The 18,353-nt window shown below is 56.5% G+C and overlaps 1 protein-coding gene across 3 annotated transcripts; it reads right to left on the reverse strand.

Annotated features, from left to right (window-relative positions):
- Positions 1-8,373: 8,373 nt before the first annotated feature.
- SLC25A10 (solute carrier family 25 member 10) lies at positions 8,374-16,396 on the reverse strand. Of its 3 annotated transcripts, none has more exons than XM_070561327.1 (12): positions 16,112-16,356; positions 14,467-14,635; positions 13,374-13,493; positions 12,628-12,742; positions 12,490-12,538; positions 12,195-12,236; positions 11,303-11,346; positions 11,102-11,172; positions 10,691-10,783; positions 10,273-10,350; positions 9,591-9,647; positions 8,374-9,505 (listed from the first exon to the last, which is right to left on the reverse strand). In XM_070561327.1, the coding sequence occupies exons 3-12, from the start codon at positions 13,461-13,463 to the stop codon at positions 9,404-9,406; spliced, it is 741 nt and encodes a 246-aa protein (XP_070417428.1). In that variant the 5' UTR covers positions 13,464-13,493; positions 14,467-14,635; positions 16,112-16,356; the 3' UTR covers positions 8,374-9,403. The 3 variants fall into 3 exon arrangements, with proteins under 3 accessions (XP_070417428.1, XP_070417427.1, XP_070417429.1); XM_070561326.1 differs by having other exon boundaries at positions 14,380-14,635; positions 16,112-16,325; XM_070561328.1 differs by lacking the exon at positions 14,467-14,635 and having other exon boundaries at positions 16,112-16,396.
- Between the last annotated feature and the right edge of the window lie 1,957 nt (positions 16,397-18,353).

Consider the following 18,353-nt stretch of genomic DNA (forward strand, 5'->3'; position numbering starts at 1 on the left):
GGACCTATGTACCGCTTGTCAAGCCATGCTGTGGCAGGCGTCCCACTTATAAAATAGAGGAAGATGGGCACAGATGTTAGCTCAGGGCTAATCTTCCTCAAAAAAAAAAACAATCCTGCTATAAGCTCAAAGTGGCCACAAGGTCTCCTGATGTCAGTTTATTAACAGTTTATTTAGGCTTTCGGCAACTACAGCCTTGAATTAGATGAGTCTATTAACTTTCATTTTGGAGTGGAGATCATGCTAGCTGTGAGGGTTTTAAGATAGGGATTTCTCTGTCCCATGAACGTTTAGTAAAACTTCACCTGTGAAACCAGGTGTGAATTTTGGTAAGAAATAATGTGGATGTAAACAAAGACTGCCTGCGTGAGGACCGGCAGAGGCGGTGTACTCAGGGCTTCCGAGCAGGGAGACGGAGGAGGGCGACAGCGTCACGGTGAGGAAGGGCGGGCTCAGGTGTGCCCCAGGAGAGGCTGGGGAAACTGCAGGCGGCTAACTAGAGGGGGTGCAACCTATGCCATGGGTTAGCGGGGCATGCCTGACCTTCTCTGGTTGGCCGAGTCCCAAGTGGAGGCGGAAATTAGGGAAGCTGGCAGCTGTTGACCGAGTCCTGGCCGTTTGGGGCGGGTCGCTGCACAGGCTGCTGGCCAGAGTCCCGTTGTCATATGTAGCCATTGTCCGGTCGTATATTCAGTCTCTCTCTATTCTTCTAGAACATTATCCGCTTCATCTTACCTTTCAAATGGATTGGCATCAAGTTGTTTGTAATATTCCCTTATAATTTTAGCCTCTAATATTGGTTTTGTCTGTTCTCTCACTCACATCTCCTCTCTTTTTTCTTGGCTGGTCATTTGCATATTTGATGCGTCTTTTTACAGAACCAGTTTTGAGTCTTGTGCATCAGGTTCTGTTTCATTAGCGTCTGTTCTCGTCTTTAGCATTTCCTCCCTCCGTCTCCCCTGGGTTCGCTCTGTTCTGTTTGTAGCTGCTGTGTCAAATGCTTAGCGACGTTTTCAGCCCTTTCGGCTCCGCAATGAACGCGTTTCAGGCCGCGGTCTGCCCTCTCCCCGGTGCTTCTGCTGCGTCCACAAACGCGGGCCGTGTGCTTTCACCTCCGGTCAGTTCTCAACTTTTCATGTTTTCAGTTGTGATTGTCTCTTGGGCAGCTGAATTACTTAGAAGTGTACATTTTAGTTTCTAAGCACATGGAATTCTTTTTTTAAAAAACAATAACTTTCTTTTTATACTGAAAAGTTTACTTCGAGGAGGACTTTTTCCTTTTGTAGATTCCTTGAGATTTTCTGCATAGACGGTCATGTCGTCTGCAGATTGAGGCAGTTTTATTTCCTCCTTTCCACGTGTGCCTGTTGTGTATTTTCTTGCCCTCTTGCGCTGGCTAGCACGTCCAAGACCACATTGAATAGGGGTGGTGAGAGGGACGTCCCTGCCTTGCTCTGATCTCGAGTGCAATGTTAGCGACAGGCTTCTGTAGATGTTCTTTATCCTGTGGAGGAAGTTCCCCTCCATTCCAGTTTTCTGAGTTTTCTTTTTTTTTAATCATAAATAGGTGTTGAATTTTGTCAAATGCTTTTTCTTTCTCTGTCGATAGGATCGTGTGATTTTTCTTCTTTAGCCAATGGATTACATTGATTTTTCAAATACCGAACCAGCCTTGGATCCCTGGAATAAGCCCCACTTGGTTATGTGTATAATTCTTCTCATATGTTGCCAAACTCTATTTGCTAATATTTTGTGAAGAATTTTTGCAACTATATTTATGAGGGACGTTTGTCTGTAGTTTTCTTATTTTGTGTTCTCTTGGCCTGCTTATGGCATCTGGGCAATACTAGCCTCATAAAGGAATTGGCACGTGTCACCTCCTATTTCCTGGAAGAGAGTGTGCAAAATTCTCCTTTAAACGTGAGGTAGAATTCTCCAGGGAAACCATCCAGCCTGGAGATTTCTTTCTTTGGGAGTTTTAAAATTCTGACTTTGACGTCCTCACTAGTCCAGGCTGGTCAGGGGTCTAGTTCACGGAGGAGGGTGGGGGTAGCGCGTGCGTCTCCACAGTCGCCCCACTTCATCTAAGGGGACAAATGTATGTGTGTAGAGCTGTTCGTCACATTCTCGCCACAGCCTTTGGTGACTGCAGGGTCTGTAATATCATCTGCTGTTGTCTGTCTTGCTAGAAGTTTGTCATTTTATTGATCTTTTCAAAAAAAGAAGTGCTTTTTGTTTCTTTGATTTTCTCTATTATTAGTCTGTTTAAAATTTCATTGATTCGGGGCTGGCCCGGTGGTGCAGTGGTTAAGTGCTCACCTTCTGCTTTTGGGGGCCCAGGGTTCGCTGGTTCAGATCCCGGGTGTGGACATGGCACCGCTTGGCAAGCCATGCTGTGGCAGGCGTCCCACATATAAAGTAGAGGAAGATGGGCATGGATGTTAGCTCAGGGCCAGTCTTCCTCAAAAGAAAAATTTCATTTGTTCCTGCTCTCTAATTTCCTCTCCTTCTGCTTGCTGAGGGTTTATTTTTGCTCTTCTTTTTCCAGTTCTTAAGGTGGAATCTGATATTTTTTATTTGACAGCTTCCTTCTTTTCTTTCTTTCTTTCTTTTTTTTTGTGAGGCAGATTGGCCCTGAGCTAGCATCTGTTGGCCATCTTCCTCTGATTCATGAGGGATACCACCACAGCGTGGCTTGAACAGCTCTAGGTTCCTGCCCGGGATCCGAACCTGCAAACCCCTGGCCGCTGAAACAGAACACACGAACTTAACCACTATGCCATGGGCCGGCCCCCGTCTTTCCTAATATAAGTACTTAATGCTATAAATTCCCCCAGTCCTGCGTTTGTGGAAGCCCGACTTCTGTGCTGCACTTTCACTTTCACTCGTGTCCGTGTTTTTGTGTTTCCCTTGCCCGTCCTCTTTGGACGCTTGGCTGACTTTGAAGTCTGTTGTTTAGTTTCCAAGTGTCTGATTTTCTTGTTATCTGTCTGCTGTTGACTGCTAGTTCAACTCCTTTATGGTTAGAGACACAATTTGTATGATTTCAAATCTTTTAAATTGTCAAGGCTTGTTTTGTGCTGTGGAAGTCCCGGGGGCACCTGAGTGGAAGCGCGCACTGTAGCCGCCGAAGCAGAGAGCGGGATCTTAACCACTCGGCCACTGGGCCGGCCTTCGGATTTGTCTTATTTTAAAAAATAACTCTTCAGATAGTTCTTGAGTAAAAGAGCAAATTAAAAATTTTAAACAATCAATAATGAGAGAACACTATTGCTGCCCAACTTGTGGAACAGAGCCCAGGGCAGCCTCAGAGGAGGAACTTCACGGCCGTAAATGCACAGCTTAGAAAACGTGAGTGGCTGCTAATCAATCGAGTGATTAAAAGGATAATAAGGGAATATTACAAGCAACTCTTTGCCAGTATCTTAGACAAATTGTTGGAAAAACACAAACTACCCAAAGCTCCTGAGGAAGTGGGAAGCTGAGGAGCCCACAAGTAGTGGAGAAGTGGAACCGTGGGTTAGAACCCCCCACGCGGAAAATGAAGTGATACATACACTGAAACAAAGAGTTTGCCAGGGTTATGTTTTTAAAAACTCAAGAATAAGAAAACAACCCAATTGTAAAAAATGGTCAAAGCATTTGAACAGACACCGTCCTAAAGAAGCTGTATAGACAGCAAATAGGTGAGCACTCAGCACTCTTAGTCATTAGGAAAATGCGAGTGAAACTACAGTGACCGACCACCACACGCCGGCTAAAGTGGCCAAAATTACTGACTGACTCCGCCAAGCGCTGGTGAGATGTGGAGCAATTGCAATTCTCACCTACTACTAGCAGGAAAGTAAAATGGTGCAAACACTTGGGAAAACAGCCTGACAATTTCTTAATGGTATTTACCAAGAGAAATGAAAATATATATCTGTAGAGACTTGTACACAATTTTCATAGCAGCTTCACTTCTAATAGCCAAAAACTGGAAACAACCCATCAACAGGTGAACAGACAAGCAAACTGTGTTCTATCCCTCCATGCAACAGAATAGCACTCAGGCGTAAAATGTGATGGCCAACCTGGATGCATCTCAAAATAGTTATGGTGAGTGAAGGAGCTAGACAAGAAAAGAGTGCATATTACATGATTCCATTTATATAAAATCATAAGACCTATTGTAATGAAAGTCCGTCAGTGGTTGTCCAGGGATGGGCAGGGCGAGGATAGGGGCGGCCGGAAATTGGGGGTGATGGACATGTTTCCCCACTTGATTGGGGTGATGGTAACACGGGTGTATGTCAGTGTCCAAACTTGCAAAATTGTGTACCACAAATGTATGCAGTTCATGGTATGTCAATTAACCCTCAAAGAAACTGTTAAAAAAAAAACCCTCAAGGGGCCAGCCCCGTGGCCGAGTGGTTGGGTTCCCACGCTCTGCTTCGGTGGCCCAGGATTTCGCTGGTTCGGATCCTGGGCACGGACATGGCACCGCTCATCAAGCCACGCTGAGGTGGCGTCCCACATAGCAAAGCCAGAAGGACCTACAACTAGAATATACAACTACGTACTGGGGGGCTTTGGGGAGAAGAAGAAGGAAAAAAAAAAGGAGATTGGCAACAGATGTTAGCTCAGGTGCCAATCTTTAAAAAAAAGAAAACTCCAGTGTGAATTCACCTTCTTTTCAGTTTGTGCAGAGGTGATCCGGTGGTTTAAAGGGAGGGTGAGGGAGCAAGGAGGGGATGACTCAGCAGAGTCAGGGAGCGAACAATTCCAAAAAGCGGGAAGGGGCTGGTCCATGTGACACCCACCTGGGTTATCAACTGGCGCTTAGCAAAGTTCCACTCCTGCTCTGGCACAGAGGCTGGGAGACGGGCCTTGTCCTCAGGTGTTGGCCAAAACAGTGAATTCTCCTGGCAGCCTTGAGCTTTCCCAGGCAGGTACTTTAAGGAGGGCTGGGGTCATCCTGGGGGCGTGGAAACCTTAAGCTGTTAGAAACCACGTTAGTGTTTGTTCCAGTCTTTATAGGCCTAATCGAGAAGCAGGCTCAGAGGAACCTGGCTAGCGTTTGATCAAGGAGAGAAAATCATTGTCACCACATACCCCACATACCATACAATCCACCTGTTTAAAGTGTACAATTCATTGGTTTTTAGTATATTCACAGTGTTGTGCAACCATCATTGTAATAAATTTTGGAACATTTTCGTCACCTCAAAAGGAAACCTCATCCCCATTAGCTGTCACTCCCTACTTCCCCATCCCCCGGCTGCTGCCGCCACTGACCTGCGTCCATTTCTGAGGATTCGCCTCTTTGGGACCGTTTATACAAATGGAATCATGCACTATGTGGTCTTTTGTTTCTGTCTTTTTTCACTCAGCATAATTTTTTCAAGGTTCATCTACGCTGTATGTGCATCACTATTTCATTTCTTTTTATGGCCAAATAATATTGCATCATACAAATACACCACATTTTAGTTATCCATTCACCAGGTGATGGACACTGGGTTGTTTCTACTTTTTGGTTATTATGAATAATGCTGCTCTGAACATTTGTGTGTGGGTTTCTTTGTGGACATATGCTTCTTAGCCCCTGTAGCAATTGGCCCAAATGTGATCAATTACTGCCAGCTTCCCTCATTTCTGCTTCTGCTTGGAACTCAGGGCCAACCAGAGAAAGCCTTTTATGCTCCCTAACCAATCACACAAGTTGCCAACCTCTAGTTAGTTGCCCACAGCTCCCCACACCAACAGCCTCCACTCGGAACACACCTGAGCCCCCTTTTCTTCATTCCTGTCCCCCTCTGCATCCTTTGAGTCTCTGCCAAAATGCACATGAGAGTGGCTGCTCCCCGATCGAACAAACTCTGAGTACACAGCCTCTGCTTATTCTCATTTGGGTAGTTTTTGTTCATTTCTGCAAGTTTTGTAGTTTTAGCTCTGACATTTGGGTTTATAATCCATTTCAGTTAAATTTTGAGTATGTGTATGGTGAGGGTCCAGCTTCACTCTTTGCACGTGGATGTCCAATTGTCCAGCAAAGACGGTCCCTTCCCCATTGACCTGTCTTGAAACCCTGGTTGACATTTCCTGACAACAAATACAAATTGTGTGGCTTTTTGTAAACTATAGTCTTAAGGAAAAAAGGCTGAGATTGACTCTTGAGACGCTGGTGTGTGTTCTCCCGCCCAAGTGTGAAATTAATAGGCTTGACTCTTTGGGGTCAGATGACCTGCAATTGGGTTACTGAAACCCCAGGACTGAGGCGGGTGCTGGCCCACTGATAGCTCACGCTCTCAGGCTGGTTTTGATCCCACAACAAGGAATGGGGGGCCCTGGAATGAAAACTCCCTGGGAGAAAGCCGAGCCCTCGCCACCGTCCCCCAGACCGTTCTGCTGCCCTGGGTCCACCTCCATTTTCGCTCCGTGCGCCTGTCCCAGGAAGCCACGGGCTCTCTGGAGGGCGGATGGGCGGGCGCTTTGCCGAGTGTCCCTCCCATTCAGCCTTCTGCATCCTGCCCTGCAGTGATCTCCTGCCAGGCCTGTCCCTGCCAAACCAGATGGGGCACTTTCTCCCCTCCAGCCCTGGTCCAGGGCGGCATTGCATAAACAGGCCGCGCAGGGGGGAAGCTGGTGAAATGCCAACCTCTGGGTTTGCCCCGGGCACATTCCATATCCCGTAAGACCATGCCGGTGCTCCAAGTCAGAGCAGTGTCCACGAGAGAGAACGTGGCCCGAGTGGCCAAAGTTTCTGGAATTTGCTGCCTTTTCAACTCACCTGAGGTCCGAGAGAAGCAGCAGGCTTCCCCACGACCATGTTCACTCACCCTCACGCCTCCTCGCCCCAAATGCCTCGGGGTGTTTCCAGCCCAGGCATACAGGGCTCTGTGCAGGCACAGGCTCTGCCCGGATGGTTCTTCAACCGCACAGAGCCAGGCCCGTCCCCAGTGTGTCAGAGCAGCAGCAGGGCTCCCGGTGCACCCCACAGCACTCCCCCAACCAGGGCCCCCCTGGCATCCCGGATCCTGGGAGTCGGGCTCTATCCTCTGTGCGTTTCCAGGCCGATGGCTGCTTCCTGCCGACCTCCAACCCCCGGCCAGACCCTGAGACTCCAGGCGCCATGTTTGTTGCCCAGAAACAGGACTGGAATCCAGATCTATCTGCTGGTTTTAGGAAATTTAGGGACAGAGTAAGGGGACAAATCTGAAAGGCCGAGGACCCGGCTTATCCTGCAGAGGACCTGCAGAGAAAGGACGGGGAGGGAGGGGGACGCTGGGAACCCAGACACTGAGCTGGAGCCCTCAGCTAGACTCTGATTCAAGTAGAACTGACTCTTAACAGCATGTACATGGTGATCCGGGAAACCTGAGTGACCGCTAGGATTTTTTACATAGAATGAACTACTACTGGAGTTGTTAAAATTTTCTGAAAGACTATTTTTACAGACATGTGCTGAAGTATTTATCCACAAACGTCTGGGATTTGCTTCCAAACAATCTCGTGTTTGGAACTGTTTCCAATTCCAGAACTGAGGGCCTGGGGGAGTCCACCGCCGAAGCTGGGGCGGGCACATGGGTGCCAGCTTGTTTTTCTTTAAATAACAGCTTTATTTAGATATAGTGTTTTTTAGTACATTCACAGAGCTGTGCAACTGACACCACTATCTAAAATCCTATTTTTCACACCCCTGAAATGCTCCAGGATAGTCTCCTTGCTCCAGGAGTACAGCATCAGAGGTTCTGAGGTCTGAAGGAGCCCCAAAGACTGTCTGTCTGTCTGTCCAGCCGAGCCCTGGCAGCTTTCACGCATGTGAAAAGGCCTCAGGGCAGCACCCACGCCGCCTCCCGCCCCAGCCTCAGTCTGTCTGTCTGAGGGTCAGCAGTCCAGAGAACCAGGGTCTCCATGGCCCCTTCTGGGCTTGCTGGACAACAGACCAGCACCCAAGAACCCAGGCTCTGACTCAAGGGGCACCTCCCGCCCCCAGGAGAGGGGAGCCTCTGGGGAGGCTGGCCAGCCTGGCCCGGAACTCTCAAACCTGGGGGTCTTGCAGCACCCAGGTGTGTGCTGAGAAGGGGTGGCACTGTTGGGCCCACGGTGACCTGGATCCAGGAACTCAGCCCACCCAGCCCCCAGCCTCACCTTTCCCTTCCCCTCCCCCTGCACTGGTTTTGGGCTGCTCCCACCCTAGCACCCTCCACTTCCTCTGCCCACAGGCCAGAGCAATGCATCCAGCCAGGGCTGCTGCTGCTTTCTCCCTCTGGGCCCTGCCCCCCTAAACCAGAGAGCCCTCCGAGGAGGGTGCAGAGGTGCTCTCACTGCCCCTGGACAGTGAGGCAGCTTGCAGACCAGTGAGCAGCCTGGATGCAGGGACCAGACAGAGCAGTTCACCGTCCTTTATTAGCATCCCTGCAGAGCAATGTGGGCCTGCAGCCCTTTGCTGGGGCGGGGGCACAGTGCCCAGGGGACCCGGGGAGGCAGGCGGACGCAGCCCCCAGCCTGGTTTGTGGGGGGGCAGGCTGCTTTCACAGCGGAATCCAGTTGTTTTGGCTGATCAGCTGCTGGGGGCCTTGCAGGTGACCGCCGTCTACACAGAGAAGCCCCCAAGGACACACCACAGCCCACCTCTGAGGAGCAGGAGGGGAGGGCGTGGACGGCGTGAGGGACACTGCACACTCCCTGAAGACAGCAGCAGCCTCTTGGTGCTGAAAGGTTTTGGTGAAACTAATTGTTAAAGCAACTGGGGGTTGGCTGGACGTGGGAGGCATGGGGCAGGGGGTGGGGGGGTGGGGACTAGGCCTGCCACCAGGGGCGCCCACAGGTCACACACTCTGACCCTTGCTCCTGGGCACTCATTCTGCTCCTGTGTCATTTGTTCACTGGCCCAGGAGGTGTGGGGGGCACAGCTACTTCTGAGAACATCATGAACGCTATGGTCCCTCTCCTTGGATAAAAGTGCACGTGCACACAACTTGGTGGGCGACCCCCAACTCTGCCATCCAGGTCCCTGATGGAAGCTGCTGGAAGACGGTGCTGTGGGCCCTGGGCAGCTGCACATGAAGGGAAGAAACCTCCAGGGCCAGAGGAGAAGGGGCAGGGGACCCCAGACCCCAGAAAGCCTAGACAGCCTGGCCCCCGAGTGAGTCATCAGAGCACAAGGGGGGGCAGCTGGGATACCAGGTGGGCAGAGCGTGGGGCGGGCAGGTGGGGGCTGGAGGGACGAAGGTCAGTGGAATGAGCTCTGGCCCGGGCAGGCTGGGTGAGGGCAGGAGCTGGCCGGGGAGGTCCTGGGCCAGAGGCGGGTGGGGGCCGGAGGTGGGCTCCGGGCAGCCTTCAGCCCCAAGACCCTCCCAGACTCCAGAAGAACCTGGCGCTGGGGCCAGGCGTGGCCCAACCCGCTCCCATGGCCCCGTCAGGATGGTACTTTGATGCCAAAGTGTTTTCGAAGCTGTTCCAGAAACACGAATGTGAGCACAGTGTGGGGCATGAGGCGGATGGCGGCAGGCAGGAGGCCCTGGAGGGAGAAAGGAGAAAGGGGAAGTGCAAAGGGCCGGGAGGGACCCCCAGCCCCACTCCGCCCTGTCCAGCCCCTGCCCAACCTTGTAAAAGGCCAGCGGGCCGAGCTTCGCTGTCTCCACGGCGCAGTGGAAAACACCCTGCAGAAGACACAAGGTGAAGCCATAAAAGAAACGCTGCTTCCCACTCGAAAGGCACAAATTAAAACACTCCTGTTCAGCACCAGCCGGAAGTCCCGCACACTGACATGTGGTGTGACCTCAACGGCACTGCAGACTGGCCTGCAGACTGGCCGGGCACGTTCAAAGGTGAACACAAGAAGCTGCCCTGCCTGCTGATGCGCAAAACCAGAAGCCGCCAAGGCGCACCCCATGGGCAGGCTGACCACCAGGCGCGTCGGGGCGGTCAGAGGCCGGGCTGGGGAGAAGACGAGGGGCAGAAGACACTGTGCATGACGGCGGGAGCCCCAGGCTGCCAACTTTAAAAAGGCAACTTGCCGAATTTCACTGACCACAGCAAACTGCTGCCTCCCTTAACATGTCAAAGAATCTGATTTAACACACCCAAGGCCAAGGGCTGCTCCGAGGCCGGATGGGGGCGGCAAGTGGGAGGGATGAAGTCATGGGCTGGAGGGGGTCACCCACATCCCAAGAGGAGGACGTGAGCTCACCCGGCCACAGAGCCCGGGAGCAGCAGGCTGGGCCCCCGCTCCCCACTCCCAGGCCTGTGCTCTCAAGGGCACTGGCGTCTGCGGCGCCCACTCACTCGATACTCGCCCTTGGAATTCATCAGGCGGGTCTTCAGCACATCCAGGGGCTGGCACAGGAACGTGGCACATCCACCCTGGGTGGGGTGGGGAGGCTGTCACCAGCGGGCCTGCCAAGCAAGGCGTGTGGGTACCCTCACCTCCTCCCCACAGGCCTGCTGTGGAAAGAGCCCCTGGCATCCTGGACCCCCCAGGAGGCATCCCATAGTAAGGTGCAGAGGGCTGCAGGACCCAGGGCCGCCCGGGGACACCAGGAGCTGTCCAGGCCCAGGTACCGGGTGACCCATCAGGCTCCTCCCTGGGGCCCTGGTGCCCCCTTATGCAGCCAAGAGCACCCACCAGACCCCCCAAAACCTCCTTCCTCTGAGCCCCTGCCTCCTCTGTGCACCCTCAGCCCCTGCCACGCCCCACACTCACTGCGATGAAGCTGGCGACAAAGTGCGTGACGATGCCGTCAGACAAGTACCCCGTGCTGAGAACCAGCTGCTTAGCTTGGTCATAGCAGGACAGCTGCAGGGGTGGCAGGAAGGTTAGGCCTCAGGACGTCCCCCAGCTCCGGAGAACGTAGACAGGGGCCTACAATGACACCATCTGGATTGACCAAGCACCTGCTCTGCAGGTCACCTACATGGTCACTGGGCCTGGGTGGACAGGTGAGGCCCAGACATGGAGGGGCCTGCCCAAGGTCATATACCTGACCCACCTGTGCCCACCTCCTCAGCCCCTACCTGTGGTCCGTGCCCACTGCCTTTCTCAGTGGCCTCTCGAGGGCTGAGCTAGGCCCCCCAGATGCTGCCCGAAGAGGCCCACCCTGGGCAGAAGCCCTACCTGGCCCACGGTGACAAACACCCCTCGACTGGAGGCCATGGTCGCACCTGAGAACAGCTTCTTCAGACCCTCTGCCAGAGAAGGAGCGAGGTGGGGCGCTCGGCCAAAACCCTTCCGGGCCCCCCAGCCCCTGCACGGTGCTCCCTGCCCCCTGACCTCTGCAGGCCCCAGGACCCCCAGCAAAGGGCCTGTTCCTCTCACCTTCACGGGCCACGCGGTACAGGCCGTCCAGGGCATGGGCGTAGCTGCCGGGGGACACAGAACGGGCCCACGTGAGGCTCTCCCTGACCACCGGCTCCCATGGGAGGGTCCTCCCCAGGCCCCCATCCCAGGCCCGAGGCTCTCCAAGAAGGATCCCCGGGGCCAGGCGACAAGGCCTCTGCCAACAGCTCAGAGCAGCCTCCCCCGCAAGGGACCTCAGTGCCCGAGGATCCCCCAGAGTCCCACAAGAAAACACATGGGTGCCCAGCCCTTTGGGGGGCTGCCAGCCTGGAGGCTGGTCCTGTTTGTGGCCTGTTACGGAGCGTGGGGGGATGGGACGCCCTGCCTGGTCCCCTCCCACCTGTTCACTTGGTCCGCCTGCCCACGGCTTTCTCTTTGGCCAGAGAGGGGACAACGGACTCCTGTGGAGCCACGTGTCACGCCTGAACTGACCGATACCGGCACCTGGAGTTTAAGTGCAACGTCAGTCTGAACACAGCCTTGGAGTCGATATCGTCTAAGGCTTTGTGAAGAACGGCATTTTTATCATAAAAAACAAATCCCAGCTCCCAAACCCTTTTAAAGGCCCAAACTCAACTCTCTAACCCTCTTCTACGTGAACATGTGCAAGGTGCAGGAGGAGGGCAGGAGAGAGACGCCGCCGCAGTCCCCCCCGGAGGGAAGAAGCCCGAGGCCCCCTCATGATTCCAGGACAGATGTGCAGTGTTTCCAAAATCCATCAGCTGCCTGTGCTGCACTCCAGGTGACCCCAGAGGCATGTGGCCCATTGGAGTCCCAGCCGGGTCCCAGCAGAGCTGCTCAGGGGTCTTCCTGGCCTGGGCCCCCCACACTCCCATACCCCCCAAGGGCAGAACTCAGCCCCGCTACTCACTTTCGGCGCTGGTTCTTGGGCAGCTTCATGTCATTCTGCATCCTGAAACAACCACGCTGGCTCAGGGGGCCGGCAGGGGGCAAGACATGCCCACACAGACCCCCGCAGGCATTGAGGGCTCGCTCTGGCAGAGAGCAGCTGGCCCCACCGCAGCCTCAGCGGCACAGCTCCCAACACCCAGGACTCCAACGCCTGAGGCTTGTTCCAGGCTGAAAACACTGCAGACCCCAGTGAGCAAGCCCCGGCCCTGTCAGGGGACAGGAAAGAGCCTGACCTTGGGGGCAACCGCACTGACCTGACGTTGACCATATCCGCAGGAGTCCCCACAAAGCCTCCGATGCAACCTGGGGTGACAGACCCCAGAGCCAACATGTGATGACCGGTGGTGCCCACCCCCACTCGCCCACCTGCCCCAACTTGGCCGGCTACTCACCACTGATGGAGCCCAGCAACACCTTCTTATAGAAGGGTGGGGGCCCCTGGCTGCCTGCGGTCACATGGTCCCGCACGGTCTCATAGATGGCGAACCGAGTCAGGGAGTAGGTCATCTGGGGGAGAAGGGGCGCAGCTCAGAGGGGGCAGGTGGGGGGACCATGCTGGGCATGCCCTGCACCCCTTGGCCCCGCTCGCCCCAGCCTTCCTGGTGCATGGTCATCACTGCGTGGACTACAGGGACACCAAGGGACCTTCCCAGGGCCACACAGCCAGCAAGTGGCTGAGCCAATTTGCAAACCCAGGGCTGGCTGAATCCAGAGCCCTGAACTCTCCTCTCTCCCTTCCCAGGCCTCACTTTCCGCATCTGTAAGTAGAGGTCTTGGACCAGCTGTGGGAGCAGGGCTGACCCCATGGAAGGCAGAAGCACATCCCACACCGCCATGCCCTGTGCAGACACAGGGGTCTCTGGCTCCCCAAGCCTGTGGTTCCTTCCTCCTAAGCAGCCTTGAAAAGGAGGAGAAAGCAGCTTCGATGCCCAAAGGGCACCCACAGTGGGTAGGCGATGCGGCCTCATCTGAGCCCAGGCCTGGGGGATGCCAGCCTGCTTGGGCTCAGGGCGTGGGGTCTGGGACCAGGACCTGGGGAAGCAGCACCTAATGAGTGGGGGTGGCCTTGGAAGGCACGAGAGCCCTGGCTGTGAGTTGCACCGCCCAGCGCCCTGGGAGGTGGGAGCCCCAGAGGCACCTGTCTACACAGGGAGGCGCTCAGGCCGTTGTAGAGCGCCAGAACGCCGTCGGAGCGCACCACCTGCAGCGCCATGCCCGTCATCCGCATCTTCACCTCCTGCTGTGTCTGCAGGTGCACCTGTGGGGGGGTCACACCTGCTCAGAGCTGTGCCCCGGGGCCCACCCAGGCCAGCTCTGCTCTGAGCCCTTTCCTACAATCTAGGTCTTTATACTCCTGCAATGACCCTGTGGGCCAAGTACTGTCACCACCCCGGTGAGAGACGGGAGCAGAGACTCAGGGAGGCAGAGGCCTCCTAAGGGCACCCAGTGAGGGTGGAGCTGGGACTCAAGGAGCACAGGAGACTCGGAAGAGGTGGGTGGGAATTCAGAGGGGCAAGAGGGAAGGGCACTCCTGGGAGAGCCACCAGATGGGCCACCTCAGTCTGTCCCTGCACAACCCACCCTGCCCAGCCCGTCACATCCTGGCTGGGCCCGCTTGGGCAGGTTACTGATCTCCTGTGCCTCAGTTTCCCTTGGTGTGCTGTGAGGACTAAGGAGTTCAGTGGGTACACCTCCCCCACCTGGCCTCATCCCTACCTAAGGGGCTCGGGGTGGTGGGGCAGCAAAGGTGGGTGGAGATGGAGAGGGGACTCATGCTCAGCAAGGTGACATGAGTGCTGTCCTCCTGCTGTGTGAGCCAAGCTGGACAGGACAGAGGGCCCTGGGCCTGGGGGCAGAGTGCAGGCAGCAGCCCCCATCTAGGCAAGAAGCGACTGTGAAAACCAAGCCAGGACGTAGGGCGAAATGAGAGATCAAGGAGCTTTAAGACAACCTTTCCAATGACCATGCCGGGAGGTAAAAACTCAGGCCAAGGCCTCCCTTTGTTTTTTTTGAGGAAGATTAGCCCTGAGCTAACATCTGCTGCCAATCCTCCTTTTTTTTTTTTTTTTTTTTTTGTTGAGGAAGACTGGCCCTGAGCTAACATCCGTGCCTATCTTCTTTCACCTTGCATGTGAGACACCTACCACGGCATGGCTTTGCCAAGTCGTGCCATGTCCGCACCCGAGATCTGAACTGGCAAACCCCGGGCCGCTGACACAGAATGTGCGCACCTAACCGCTATGTCACCAGGCCAGCCCCCAAAGCCTCTCTTTGAGGCTGGCCTCCACGGCTGCCAGCACTGCGCTCTGAAGCCCAGCACACGGTCATGTGTTCCCTGGGCCAGAGGACGGCCTGCCTCCTCTGACCCTCTCCTGGCAGCATTCCGCAGCAAAACAGCACCTGGGGGATGGGACAAAGGGCAGTGATGCCCAAAGGGGCCTTGAACAATGAAGTGACTCCAGTCAGGCCAGGGAGGGCTCCCACAGCCCCTGGAGGCCGTGCCCAACCCTGGTCAGAAACAGTGAGGCTAACCTTCCGGGGCCCCACTGAGGTGGGGGGTGGGCGCAGGGAACAGTGTGGGCACGTGGAAGGTAAAATAACACAGCCGGGGGAGGGGCTTCTCTTTCCTCAAACCAAAAAGGACCTTCCTGTTCACTCAGCCCCGCTCTCTGCGGTCAGAGCACCCTCCAGGCCCGGCCTTGCTCCGTCTCAGGCCTGGCCTCTCCCAGGACAGCCAGGCCTGAGGCCAATGAGGCTACAGCTACAGCCCTCCCACATCTGCTAACCCTGCCTTGACCGGTGGCGAGCATTTTTACACCAGAGAAGCCAATCCCCTCCTTTCAGGAAAAGGGCTGCTGAAAAAGATGCCCTCGGGCAGAGAGGCCTGGCCAGGCTCCAGGTCAGCCCAGGCCAAGGGTGCCAAGCCCTCCCAGGGGGCCGGTGTGAGACCAGGCTGCTCTGGGTGTGTGTAAAGAAGGGGGGCCAGGTGGCTGCCATTTGCCCACAGCGTCCCCTTCCCCCCAGGAGCCCAGGCCCCTTCGGGACTGTGTTTTGAGCCTCGGGCCCTTTGTTCTTTGTGGTGAGAAAAGGTCAGAAAACAGGCCCACTGGGCGGGCCCTGGGAGACAAGGGAAGCTCTGTGTTACTCTGCCCCATAAGCATTTTTTAAAAAAATGCAAGAGTGAATACCTCTGGCTCAGAGAAACACTCCCTCTCACAGGGCAGGACCTGCAGGCACACAGGGCCCATAGCTCCCAAGCGCCCACCAAGCCCAGGAGGAGGCAGCCCAAAGCAGGCGTGCCTGGGTCACCCCACTCGCCCAGGCCACATCCCTCATCTGTCTCCTTGTGTGCTGGGCACCCACTAGGCAGGGGGTGGCTCGGCCCATGCTCTGGGTCTTCTAGAGCCCCTGCACGTCTCTAAGTGCCAACACCTGTGCACCCACAGAACCACCCCCTCAACTTGTAACACGCAAAAGGAGCACCCTCAAAAGTGCAAAAGTTCCAGGGGAAATTGGCTCAGAGAGACCAAGGTCACACAGGTAGGAAAGCGCAGCGCTGGGGCTGAAACACGGCCCGCAACAACCGGGAGCCGGCTGGGACGTGGGGCACCCGGGGTCGGCAGTGCCCCTGGAACCTCTCCCCAACCCCCTCCACGCACGGTCTCCGGGCGGGGGCAGCGGGCCGATGCCCCGCAGGCCACGGGCAAGGCGGCCCCAGGTCCGAGCCCTCCCAGCAGAGCAGGCCGAGGCTGGTCAGTGCCGACGGGCGCGCTAGTCGCCGGGTGCCCGGGACGGGGGCCTGGGCGGGCGCAGGGCCGGGTCCCCTCGCGCCCCGCTGCCCGCCCCGGCCCCGGCCCGGCCGCGCGCCGCCCTCACCTTGAGCAGGTCCAGCGGGTGCGTGCAGCAGGCGGCCCCGCACGAGGCCAGCCCCCCGAAGTACCAGCGCGACACGCGCGCCTCCGCCGCCATGGCACGGCCGCGGACGCCGAGGAGCGCCAGCTGCCCCAGCTGCCGCCGACTCGACCCCACCCCGCCTCCGGCGCCGGTTGCAACCCCAGGCCCGGACCCCGGGTCCGGCCCCCGACACAACGCCGCCACCCCCGCGCCGCGTTCAAAGCGCCGCCCGCGCCCGCGCCCCGAGCAGCCAATGCGCGCGCGCGGAGACCAGGGGGCGGGGCATGCGGGGGCGGGGCACGCGAGATCCCGCCCCGGGCTCAGGGGCGGGCCCCGCGCCTTAAAGTGGTCGCCGCCGGGCACGCGATCCGGAAGGGCCCCACCGAGCTGCCCCTGGGGCTCTACGGGTGCACGCCGCGCCAACCGCAGGGAGCCTGCTGGCTGGGCCTCCCCCACTCCCCTGGGAACATGGCGCCCCTCCCAATCCTGCGCTGGCCCGTCCCCAAGGCCAGGGCACGTCTCCGAAGGTCACGGCCGAGTAATGGTCCGGGCGCTCTGCCAGCCCCCACCGCTCCCGGAGGCCAGGCTCCTGCAAACTCCCGGCCCCAGCCATGGCCCTGAACTTGAGCCCCAGGTCCCTGCCACGCCGCGCAGGCCTCGGGGTCTGCCTAGAGACACGTGCGGCTGCCAAGAAGTAGCAGGAAACCTCCTTGGGCCAGCGTGAACATGACAGGAAAGTAGGGCAAAAAGCAATTCGGAGAGACTGGCCTCCCCTCCCCGCAGAGCCCCCACCCCGCCTGGAGCTCCCAGGAAGTCCAGCCCCAGGCGGCCACCTTGGAGGAGGCCCAGGAGGCGGGGTTCTGGGCCGTGGAGGCTCAGGGTCCCAGGAAGTGCGATGGGCAGGCTGCCAGCAGCTGCCTCACCCCAGCAGGAGACGCCCACCTGTGCGTAGGTTGTAACGCTCATCCCACCTCCCAGCAAACAACAGGAAGTGCAGGAGTGCCGCCTGCCCAGAAGCACACCTGCGGGGCAAAGTGAAATCCGAGTCCCCAGGGCTTCTGAGGGCAGGGCCCTTCTGATCTCAGAGGCCGAGGCAGAGGCAGAGACCCCCTCCCCAGGGAAGAACGCATGTCCTGCAATCCCAGCTTGGCCACTTCAGCCCCCAACCAGAAGGGAGAAGGGTGAGGGGCACTGGGGAAATAACTCCTGGTCCCCTGAACCCACCAAGCACCCTGAATAACAAGTCCTGGCATCTGGGCACCCAGCGATTCTCTAGCTGTGTCGGAGCCTAAGTGCACCAGCAAGCCCCACCATCGACTGGCCTAAAGCAGCCGCTTGGAGACCAAGGAGACTGTCTTCTAGAACCCCAGGAGTCCTCTGACCCGTGAGGTCATCGGCTTGGGAAGTGAACAGCTGGCCACAGAGATGGTGTCCAGACAGAGTGCAGTGTCCGCCACGAGGGCAGCATGCCTTATCGGAAAGGGGGGAGGGCATGATTGAGAAAGATGCCAGACGCAAACCAGATGGAAACACGACGGTGGGGGAGGGGCCACAGGCATTCTCTGGAGGAAATTAGAGAGGATGGGAGATGCACTAATGTTCCAAGGAAATGTGAAAATGTCAGTGTCACTGAACGAGATGGCTTTCACAGCCAAATACACAACAGACAGAGTAGCATTTTGTGGAAAAAACCAGAGCTAACAGACCCAACTGTTACTATGCAGGAGTGGCCTCTTTGTCCAGGGTCCCATGGGAAGTAGCATCATCAGAGCCCTCTCCCTCTCCAAGACTGGGTCTCATTCAGAGTAAACAAGATGTCCTAGCCTGTGACCGGCCACGGGCACCATCATTGGCTCCTGACTACAAACAACTCAGTGAAGCAGAGGTGGCAGCAACCCCCGGGGGTCCCAAGTCTGTGTCACAGCCCAGGAAGCAGAGGGCCAAGCCCAGCGTTGGGGCTGCCTCCTCACCCAGGTCATCAGCAAGACAGGGTCCTAAACCTGCTGCTCCAGGGAAACCCCAGTGCTCGCTCTGCACAGAATGAGGACTGTCCCTAACAGGGAAAGGGCAGGGCCCAGAGGCTTAAAGCAGGAACTGAAGAGAGATTTTAATAAAACTCGAGAGCAGCAGTGCAGTGAAATGCATGAGCTCCCGTGAGAACTGGAAATGCTGTGAAACAGTCAGAAATGTGGGAGGAATCTTGGAAAACAAAATGCACCAAGAC

The sequence above is a fragment of the Equus przewalskii genome, chromosome 10 (genome assembly GCF_037783145.1).
Source record: "Equus przewalskii isolate Varuska chromosome 10, EquPr2, whole genome shotgun sequence".
NCBI lineage: Eukaryota > Metazoa > Chordata > Mammalia > Perissodactyla > Equidae > Equus > Equus przewalskii.